The sequence below is a fragment of the Limulus polyphemus genome, unplaced genomic scaffold, assembly GCF_000517525.1.
Source record: "Limulus polyphemus unplaced genomic scaffold, Limulus_polyphemus-2.1.2 Scaffold2998, whole genome shotgun sequence".
NCBI classification, from domain to species: domain Eukaryota; kingdom Metazoa; phylum Arthropoda; class Merostomata; order Xiphosura; family Limulidae; genus Limulus; species Limulus polyphemus.
The window spans coordinates 81,527-93,403 of record NW_013668608.1 but is presented as its reverse complement, the minus strand read 5'-3'; the positions used below and the strand labels follow the sequence as shown (position 1 = coordinate 93,403).

General features: G+C 36.2%; 1 protein-coding gene across 2 annotated transcripts in view; it reads right to left on the bottom strand.

The window, feature by feature from the left end:
* The window catches only part of LOC106468412 (kelch domain-containing protein 2-like), a 32,638-nt gene that overhangs the window by 12,820 nt on the left and 7,941 nt on the right, over positions 1-11,877 (bottom strand). For both annotated transcript variants that reach the window (XM_013928840.2, XM_022396750.1), the window contains exons 5-7: positions 10,309-10,386; positions 9,116-9,255; positions 8,788-8,900 (exon numbers count right to left, since the gene is read on the bottom strand). In XM_013928840.2, coding sequence (XP_013784294.1) covers positions 8,788-8,900; positions 9,116-9,255; positions 10,309-10,386 — 331 coding nt within the window. The remainder of the gene's footprint in view (positions 1-8,787; positions 8,901-9,115; positions 9,256-10,308; positions 10,387-11,877) is intronic.

The following is an 11,877-nucleotide window of genomic DNA, read 5'->3' as shown; positions in this document are numbered from 1 at the left end:
AAATTATGATAACCCACATGCATTATCTTGCATTTATCATAATTAAAACCTATCTGCCATTCATTTACCCAACTCACTAAATGATCTTAATCCTTTTTTAAACCAGCAGCATCCTCCTCACAGCCAGCAACACTCAAGATGTTACTATCATCAGCACAGTTACGTAACTTACTGACTATTCCTTCATCTATGTCATTGATGTAAATCAAAAAGAGCAAAGGTCCTGAGACTGAGGTACCACACATATGACATTAATCCAGTTTGACTGAACTCTATTTATAACAACTCCCTGCTTTCTGCTCTCCAATTTGCTAACTTATCCCCCACACCTATAGAGATAATTTTTTTACAAGCATTTTATGTAGTACCTTGTCAAATGCTTTCTGAAAATCTAGATACACCAAACCAGCCCCCTTACCCTCATCTACATAAGCAGTAACCTTTTCAAAGAATGCCAAAATATTTGTAAGGCAAGATTTTCCCTCAGTGAAACCATGTTGACTATCCAATAAAATTCTAAACTTTGCTAAATGACTTTGCAAAGCATCTTTTCTGAGACTTTCAAAACCTTTTTTCACAATCGATGCAAGACTAATAGGCCTATAATTACTGGGACAATATTTATTACCTCCCTTGAAAAAAGGAGTAACGTTAGCCAACTTCCAATCCTCTGGCACCTGCCCACTGTTCAAGAACTTACAAAATTTAGTAGCAAGCGGCTCTCATATCCAATCCTTAACCTCCATCAAAACCCTTAGGGAAATATTATCTGGTCCAGGAGCCTCATCATTCTTTAAATTTCCCAATTGTTTTCTTAGCAAGCTCAGAATTAATGTAATCATTTTGTTCGATTTTGTTTCCATCTATCAATTATTCAAGATGATGAATACATGCTTAAATATTCATTAGTAAAAACTGAAGAAAAGTAGAATTTAATAACCCAGCCATCTCATAATTATCAGATACAAGCCTTCCTTTATAATCTCTCAAGGGTCCTACCCCCATCTTAACATTTAATTTATCCTTAATATACTTAAAGAAATCCTTACTGTTAATTTTTACATTTTCACGCAACCTTTTCTCATACATTCTGTTTCATGTCCTAATTTCCAGTTTGACTAATTTTCTTGATATTCTGAATCTCTCATCATACCAATCAATTAAAATTTCTCAAGCTTGTGATTATTTTCTTTAATTTTATCCCTTCTAGCCTTTGAGAGCCAACCTAGTTTTTTACTTGCAGCCACCCTTTTCTTTCTATAATGAACATATTTATCCTGAATATTTAAAAATTTATGATTAAAAATTCTCCACAGTTGGTCAGTGTCTCCATATAACTCCGCTACTAAATTCATAACAGATAATTCTTGTTATATCCATTCAAAATTTACTTTTCCAATATTTTACCTCCTCTCACAGAATGGCTTTCCTCGACTTGTACTGCCCTCTATATGCACAAATATTTGCTCACCACTGACCTTGATACTCTTAAATGTTTTCACATGAGGCAACTGTGAGATAGCATGCAAATGAGCATGTGATAACCTTCCATCAATAGGAGTGTAACACAACTCCTAACACAGCTGACTCCCTCTACGCAGCTTAGCCCAAATTCACTTTTCGATTGGCACTTAGGGTGTGAAGATGCATTTTTTGCTCATGCTTTCTTGTACAGAATGTTCGATCAATTTCTTGATGTTTTTTATGGGAATTTAGTTTTCTTTATGTTTGTTGCACTTGTGTTCTGAAATTTTTTTTAGCATTAGGTGTCTTTTATTCTAATACATGATTCTTTGGAGCTCCCTGTTTTGACTTTTCTACTTCCATTCTTAGTTGCAAAGAATTCTGAGTTTCATGTTACAACTACTACCACTGCTGTTCCTACTACATTTAACCTTACTTTGACTACAGTGGCTTCGAGTCCACAATTGTCAGAGGAATTGTTCTACCTATCTCTTTGATGGGCTTTCGCTCCTGGTCTTTGGATGATGAACTTAGATGTTTCAGATGCTTACCTCCACATTCCCATTTCCCCAGCATTTTCTATGTTTTGTCCATTATGGCTGAATCAAGGCCTTTGACTTCTCCATTCTGGGGGCCTTCGTTTCCACCATTATATGGACGAATAACTGCTTCCAAGTCTTTCACATACCAACTCTTCCCTACACACTCAGTTTCTTCTTCAAGAGGCTGCATGGGTAGGTTGGCTTGTCAAGATGGAGAAGTCTCTCCTCTCCCCCACTCAATACCTTGTTCATCTTGGGGTATTTTTCAATTTCTGTCTGAGCCAAGCTCACACTTCTCCCCTTTGCCTGAGATCTATGGAGCTTGTGGTTTGGTCCATTTCCTCCACTCCTTCTTCAACTGCATGAGAGGTTCTATCTCTTTTTGGAGATGTGTGCTTCTTTGGAGAGCCCATTTCTCCTTCCTTTCATGTGGACTTCACCTGGTGGTTAGACTGAGACAACACCATAGTTGGTGTTCCTCTTCCTCCTCCTGTGAAGATGCACATCTTCATTGATGATTCTATTACAGGTGGGGGGAGCATATCTGGACACAAAGGAGATTTCAGGCCATTGGTCTATCAACGAGCCATCTCTGCATCTCAATCTCTTGGAACTACTCACTGTCCATCAGGCTTTGGTTCATTTCCTTCCAGCTCACTAAAAATGTTCGGTTATGATCCATTCCAATAACTCAATGGTTATCTTGTACATCACTCAACTAGGGGCATTTGATCAAAGTCTTTTTGTTTCCACACATTGGACCTCCTGTTTTGAGTCTTTAGCCATCACATTTACTTGTTGGCATGTCATATGCTGGGTGGTTGCAAATAGTTTATCTTGCCCCGACATGATTCTCTCAACAGAATGGTTTCTCAACCCATAGGTGTTTGGCTAGCTGTGTTCTCAGTGGGGTACTCCAGAATTGGATGCAACCCACCTGAATTCAAAGTTTCTCAGGTTTTGGTCCTCTATTCTACATTCTATGGTTGTATCTGTTGATGCCCTAAGTCAAGATTGGTGACGGGGGTACCTCTATGCCTATCCCCTCATCCACCTTCCTCGTGTCCTTTCCATCATACAAGCCACTCCATGTCATGTTCTCTTGGTGGTACCACTTTGGCCAGCACAGCCATGGTTTCCACTTCTGCACCCACTCCTATTGACACTTCCTCTTCCTTATATCATCTCTCCTTAACCTTTTTACCATGTATCCTGAGTTAACTCATCCAGCAATAACCTAATACGCAGTGTGAACCCCGAGTATACTCATCATCAGGCATTACATTCACTTACCCACTGTGTAAAACAAGTTGACTCGTCCTACCTGCAGAAGACAAATGCAATGTCATTGAAGTGCAGAAGGGGGTAATGTAACAGCCTACAATCTCCCGTGTCATTCACGATTATTTTAGCTGTCCTAAAATACAATGGCGGGTCAAAAACATGGTCTGTCTGCAGACAAAATACAACATATGTTGTTTGATTCTGAAGATAGCACATCAGAATATGATAGTGAGTCTAGTTCTAGCAATTTAGATGTCGCAGACGATGATGACCATGATTAGAGCACGACAGATGAAAGCCAGACTGACGGTTCTATATCGTTTGCATGGTCTGGTGTGGAATGTAATCAGATTATGTACTTACCGTTCACATGGTCACCTGGACTTCATATAGCAATAACTGACACAAGTGATCTGTTAGAATATTTCAATTTGTTCATTACTGATGACATGATTAGTATGACTGTTACTGAAACAAACAGACAAGCACAACACCTTATTGAGGGCTCGACCTTGAAGCACAAATCCAGATTCAACCAGTGGACTGGCATGATGAGTGATGAAATGATGGTTTTGTTCGCAGTGTTCATCTATCAAAGAATTATTCAAAAGCCTGGGGTTGAGCTATATTGGTCAACAAAACCATTGCTTAAGACACTGTACATCAGGCAGAAAATGACTGACTGCATTTCAGCTTGCTCTCGAATTGTCTTCACTTCATTTATAACAGTTCAATGCCAGAGACCACATCAGCCGCAGAGAAATCATTCTGGAAAATCAAAAACTTTTTTGATGCACTTATTGAAAAATTCTTCCCTGTTTATGTGCCTGAACAACATGTGGCTATTGATGAATCATTGATGCTGTGGAAGGGGCATTTGGACATGAAACAGTACATTCCATTAAAGCCTTACAAACTGTGTGAATGCGGAATAGGCTATATTTGGAAGTCAACTGTTCACATTGGACAAGTAATGCAATTAGAAGAATCAATGGATGGTCTCATATCATCACGAATTGTGCTGACACTTGCTAAGGACCTCCTTGGTCAAGACTATTGTATTTTCATAGACTAATCAAATCAAATTCTCTGTGACTAACCGGATGTCATTTCCAAAAGTTTATTCCACCAAATGAAGGCAAAAGCACTCCAACACGAGGGTGCAAGGTTTGTTGCTCTCATACTGGACCAGATAAGAAGAAAATCAGGAGAGAAACAAGATATTTTTGTGAAGAGTGTGATTTTGCTTTGTGTCTAACACCATGTTTTGAAATCTATCATACTAAGCATAACTATTGACATTGAATCTGTGACAATGGTATAGTTCACCGAGCCTGTTCAGAGAACTACATATGAAAAAACTGATACTGTGGGAACTGTAAGGATAAATTGAAAACACATGCCTTCTGAATTGAAGAAGAAAATTTCTCGTGGTCAAACAACTGCAATGTATACATATAACATGGTGGCTATGAAGTGGTCAGATAAAAGAGAGGTCACACTCTTGTCAATGTTGCACAAAAATGAAATGACGACACGCACACACACATCGGGGAGATAAACAAACACTCACTGCAGTGCTTATGTACAACAACAATATGAGAGCCATAGACATGATGGATCAGATGCATATCCAGCAGAACATGAGAGACATAAAGTGTGGTACAAAAAACAATTTTGCCACTTGCTCAATCAAACTGTGCTCAACAGTTATATTCTATTCAAAAAAGACAATGTAGCTGTCCCTTTGGGCTGAATAAAGCTGATTGAGAGAATTCTTGAAACTTATCCTGATCCAGCCACGATTCCTCATACAGGAAGACCATCACTGAACAAATCAAATCCTCTGTGACTAACCGGATGTCATTTCCAAAAGTTTATTCCACCAAATGAAGGCAAAAGCACTCCAACACGAGGGTGCAAGGTTTGTTGCTCTCATACTGGACCAGATAAGAAGAAAATAAGGAGGGAAACAAGATATTTTTGTGAAGAGTGTGATTTTGCTTTGTGTCTAACACTATGTTTTGAAATCTATCATACTAAGCATAACTATTGACATTGAATCTGTGACAGTGGCCAAAACGTACACTATTTTGTCACATGTATGAATGATTTATCATAACTAGTGGTGAAACTAAAGGTTATTGTGAAGTTCTCACACAATGTTCTTTGCATACAGTTGATGTCGTACAATAAAAATATTTTCAAAAACTTTATTACATGGTAGCCATAAAATTCTACAATTTTTTTTCTACATTAAAGGAGTTAAAGACCTTTTTTCTCTTCCTTCTGGCCTGTGGATGTCAACATTCAGATTTGTTTGCTCTTGATATCTCTTGCACATTACATCACAGGACTCGTGACATCCTCTGCCTGGATTGGTCTTTTCTGCCCAAAACATCAGCTTCACATAAGAGCAATTTTGCCTCCAGTCCCATTTCCCCCCCTTCCTCACCTTTATCATCTTTCTGATCTGGATTGCCTCTATGTCCTGTATGGGCTCTCTGCTGTTAAGTGGCTCCTGCCCATGGTTCCCCTTTCCATTTGTTCATTCACTGGAACCCTTTCATTTCCCATGATATTTTTCCTATTATCCTTATGAATTCGTTTCACCAGCTTATTCACCTAGTTTATTCTTCCCTGTCTCCTGATGATTGTGATCTACTCCATGTCTCCTCCCATCAAATCTGTCACCTTACAAAGTTCCTGACTGCCCGTTTCTGTCATCTATTACAGGATATAGTTTGTGCCGGCATGTGGACCACTTTCCATACATATATTTCTCATTATCTTCATCGTCTGGCCATTTCTTGCTCTACAGGTTATCATCTACCTCCCTCACCATCTTAAGCTCCATGGTTTCTCTAAGAGTGGGTCAATGCTCCTTTTCTACTTTTCTTTTTTTTTTTTTACAGGGGCCTTTCTCTCATGTATGGATCCTGCTCAGTAGTGAGTGTTGCCTGACTAGGTATCCTTATTCTTAAACCTGGACTGTTCAACCATTCAGGTCAATAATGCCCACCATTGAAATGGGGTGTTCTGCAAGACTGCTTGTAGGTTTTGCCTCATGGTGTACATTCATGAACTAACATTAGTAAAGAAGAAGGGAAATGCTATCCATCCTTGCTGCTCCTTCATTTAACTGATTCAGGAATGGTCTGCTTTTCAAAATAGGGTTTCATGGTTACCCATTGCACTGTTTCTGGTGCTGCATTCCTCTGGACTCTCCAATGCACTGTTCCCCCACTTCTTCTTGTGGGAGTCTTGTGCTCAATAGGGTGGTGGTGTTTAGCTGGTGTAAAGACCTGATGTGTTATTCCAGATGCCACCTGGTGATGGGCTGGATGATTTCTGTCAAAATGCAGTTCAACCCAGTGGCTGGGCATCCTCCTTCCTACTGTCTTCCAGACATCAGTTCCTGGGGGGTACTGGTGTTGTACATGCACACATGATGATGAGGGTCCTTGGAATAGAAGATCTTCTTCCCTTCCAGTTTCCATGTCCAAAGTAAATGGTAGAGGACCCTCTTCCTACCACAAGTCTGATATTGCTATCACGGTACTGCTCATGTTGGTTGAGGATGAACTCCCCCTTATGATATGCTGCACCCTAACCACTCTACAACAGGGATCCCTTTATTTAATTTTTGCAGTCTCTCACAGGTGTGTCTTCCATACTGTTTATTCACACACTCCATGGACCTCCTTTGCACATTTTCTGAAGGAGGCTCATCTAGGTACTGTTAAACCAGTCCCTCCACCAGGTTAATAAGGGATTCTAGCTATTCTGTGAGTAGAAGTAAGATATCGTATCAGAAGTTAACATTTTCCTACACTGAAAATATATTTCCAATAGATTCTTCCATCCTCTCACACTTCTTTCCCCCTTCCAGTGTTTTTTCTTTTTCTGTTGCTGAATCTCGAATAGAATTTAGGCTAGTGTAGAAAAGCGTAAATTTTTGTAATTTGTAACCAAACTGTCATTATTCCTGATCTCCATATGCAGCACAACATCGAAGCTAATAGAGCAATGACCAATTACACCCATATGTTCTTTAATTTCCACCCTCTCAACCACTTCTATATTAGAATTAACAATAAATATAAAATAGTATTGTTTCTATTAAGTCTCTTGACCAATTGAAAAGATTCCAAAAACCCCTCTCTCTCCTGGTTTGACTCTAACATTTCCCAATCTATATGCCTGAACTAAAATCACTCATCATTAACAGCTGAAATCTTAATCTCACTGTAAAATTTCTCATTAATTTCATCTACATTATCTAATGGTCTGTATCCTATCCACATGCCTTGTACAAGAAACCTATAACTATAACATCCTGAAGTAGATAAATTAACATCCTTCTCTGTCTCTCTTTTTTTTTTGCCTTTCCTCTAATAGTTCTTCATTTGCGCAAACAAAATCTGAAATCTGTTGCTCAACAGAACATGCTCGTTACAACTAAATACACTATTTTTACTCCTAATAGTACTGTTTCTAACTTCCTAAAAGTCATTGTCAGCTGATGTATCCCTTGCATGTAAAAGCTTAAATTCCTCTTGAAATCTTGCTGTCAGTTCCCACAGTCTACACTTTTCTTTCTCTATTGTCTCTACTTTAATTAGGTTAGCTGCCAACTTCTCCTCCAACATACAAACTCTACAAATAAATTGTACATCTTTACTGCTAGTTTCCTTAAAAGTACATGCCAGTCCCGAGTTCTCAAATGAAACCCCCTCATTGCACCCATCACACCTAACAAACTGTGATTGCTTAACTCCTTAACTAGTCTAAACCATTGTATTTATAGCCTGGGAATAAATAATCAACACTAACTACCAGTAGCCTGTTGACAACACTGTTAAGCCTAGCATTTGAGAATCAAAAACATAACAGAATTTTATCACTACTTTATCTTCTCACTAAAGCAATTAAGTTTATCTTTAATTACATAGAAGTGACATAAAACTAGTCTTTTACTTTAGTTGATATTTATGTAATAATATAATGCATTTAGCCTGATTTATAACCAACCTATAAGCTGCATTTAAACTAATGTATCTAAGTCAAGTAACCAAGTTTATCCTCAAAACATGAAGAGACAATAAACTAGTCCTTTGTTTTATTAAACAAATACAATCTATGTATTTAACATGTTTTATGATTTACCAGTAAGCTGAATTATAGCTAAGCCTAAAGTACCCTTACACGTACTAAGTTCTAATTTAAAGCTTTAAACCTACTATTTTTATCTAACAATCTTATTAACTCTGTTTATTCTTTTGTTATTTGACCAAAATTACCACAAATAACAATATTAAATAATACTCAAAATTCTCCAAGAGCTGGCTTTCAAATGTTTTCTCTCTCTCCCTTAACACCCTCTAATCATACGACATATCAATTCTTTGAATTACCAAAGCTCCTTACATCCAATGTTTTCATACAATCTTTTCTTATAGCAGTTTTATTTTATAATAATAATTCTTCAACTTACTTAAAGGTTCACTATTTTGACTGAAACCACCATAAAGGACTAGTCGTTCTGAAGAAAGTCCTGTTAAGCTATGCCAAGAACGCCCTCTGGGTTGGGGTCCTCTAGTTGGAAGACTATGTACAACAAGAAAAAAAGTATTGTTGACTTCTGTCTAAGTTTTTCACACCGTCAAGATGTTTTCCTGTTATATTTAAATCCATAATCTTATTTACAATACAAACAAACTTTTCAACACAAAGTACCATTGCAAAACAAAAGCTTTTCCAAGATGCACTATCCATACTAAGTTATCACTTAATGTTCTTTTAGACTTGTACTTTTTTCTCACCTTCCACTCCAAGTTAAAGTTGTCATATCTACACAGTGAGTGTCATTCATTCTCGTGTTTCTATATCGACCACCAAAGATGTATACTCGGTTTGATATTCGAGCAGCAGCATGAGCTGCTCTTGGCAATGGTGCTGTACCCTGAAAACAACACATTATTAACAGAAGTATATCTTCAGAACATTATTCAATATAACATCTAATATAGGATGTTTCATATTACAATGTAATATCTAACAGCAATATTTTTTTGCTAGTTTTGAACATGTCATCTACTATGCAATCTTTAATATTACAACCTAGTACTTAACAGTAGCATCATTTTTGGCATATTGTATTTTTGTGACACTAATTAAGATAGTCAATTAATGAAGTTAATCACCCATCTGTCTTTCATAATCATGCAGGTTATTTCATATCCTAAAATACTAGCGAACAACAGCTACATTTCTGACAAGTTTTACAGTACATTGTTCAACATGTCACCTACTATAGGATGTTTCATATTACAGTGTATTAGCTAACAATGCCACTTGTTTTTGCCAATTTTTACAGTTCATCTATTACAGGATGTTAAATAAACTACATGGCACTTTAAAATGCTACCTAGAATAGACTTCTTTTTTTAGAAAATTTCACTTCTTCACACAGACACAATAATCTATTTTACATCTGTTTGAAATACTATCTCATATACACATTTTGCTAATCTGTCCATTTATCATTTGCTTAAATTCTTTGTTAAATTCAATATTAGAGATGACTCTGACACTCACCATTATTAGGGCTTGAGTCACCGTTTGTAATTCCTTTCCAATCTATCATGATCTTATAAAAGCTTTAGTGAATTTAGATACAAAATAAATCAAAATTGATAGCATGGATGAAAATGAAATACAAAACTCTTGTTTTCACAAATGATGCAGATTTTCATGGACAAAAACCATCTAAGAAAGTGATTATTTCATACAGAGTTCTAGGTATGTTTAAAATCTATATACCAAGTCTTATACAAGTAGTCTTTGTTCTCTTTAATGTTAGTTTATACTCCTTATAACACATACAGTGTTTAACATCTGCATAAAAAGTTGTTTACAAGTAGCTTTTGTACAATTTAATGTTAGTTTGTACTTATAATACAGTTTTCACTAGCTTAGTATAAACTACCAAAGAACTTTTAAGAAACATAGTTACATCATATGTCAACCATTTCCAAGCAGTTATTTCTGGGTCAAACATCACAAATTGGTTGTTCCATCCACGTCGATAATGCTGCAGCAGAAACAAAGATAAATTGTTTTACTTCACTAAATTTTACTATAAAAACTAACAAATGTATTAATAAAATACATACTGTAATAAACTGTAAGGGTAAATACTTCCATCAATATCAGGCTAATTACTTTATCGACTTATTTATGCCTTAAAAAATTATTAAAAAAATTATAAATGAACCAATTTATTTGAAAGTTGACATTAACAAAAAGGAGCTATTCTAATCTTAATCAAGATTTGAAAATTCTTAAATTTGAACCACCACAGGAGTCTCAGGACTGGATTACACAATTTACACAAAAACTGGCACAAACATGTAAGAGATTTAAAATAGGTTTCTCTCTTGAGGTTTATTAAATTTTCATGCTATGGTCCCTGAAAGAGGATCCAGTGGGGTTAAGATAACTCTCAGTTTTGACTGCACTTGTTTATTTGTATTAAAGCTGTATGGACATGCAAGGAATTATTCAAAATAAGTATCTATATTATATTCATTTCAAAAATTTTCATATTGGGGGCCCCTAATGGAGACTCAATAGGGTTCTAGAGATTAGCTGCAAACACTTACCATATTTTAGGGCACAAAAGACACTTTTTTCCTGAAAAAAGCCTGTAAAAATCATCCTCCATCTAATATGTGAAGTTAAAGAAAATGCATCTCCAAGTTTTGCCCCCATAAGCTAAATTCTACTAAGTCTTTCCCCAGAGAACTGTATATTAAAATATAAAATTAATCTATACAAAAATATATGATTAGGCTTATAATTAATGAAAACAATTTGCTAAATATACGAGTGAATTTACAATAGATTATAATAATCCAAGACTATTAGCGTCGGTATAGCCGAACAGTTCACCTGGTTCTACAGTGTTAAGCAACAAGTGTTTCTGAATTTGCACTAACACTACTGTCTACTTCAGTTCCTATTTGCAATGTGCAATAGTTCTTAAACTGCAATGTGCAAAAGACACTCTGTCCTTTTTCCTTACTGCCACATCAAGCCAGTACAGTTTACTCACTGGGGGATGCCAATATCCACAATGAACACCAATGGAAATATGTTTGTGATTTGAAAAATAATCTATTACTTGTGTCTCCTTACCCTGGAGAGACTAACAGTGAATTCTACTCTTTCTATTGGTTATAAGAATCCATTTTGTCTAAATATTTTTTGCTTGTGCCAATGCATCTAATAAATGGTTATTCTAAACAAGGTGTGATTCCCAAAAATTTTCACATGTAGTCTATCAGTCTGTGAATCATACTGAATTTATGACCAGTTTTTTTTGTTTAAAGAGTTGATAATTAGTATTAGAGTATATTATATCCCTTTTCTAATTGGTTTTATTAAACTACTGTCACACTTCATCATAGAAAATATTTCAACTATAATGCTGTACAGCAATTTGATGAAATCACTAATTTTCTAAGTAGTACACACATATATATATATATATATATATATAGAGAGAGAGAGAGAGAGAGAC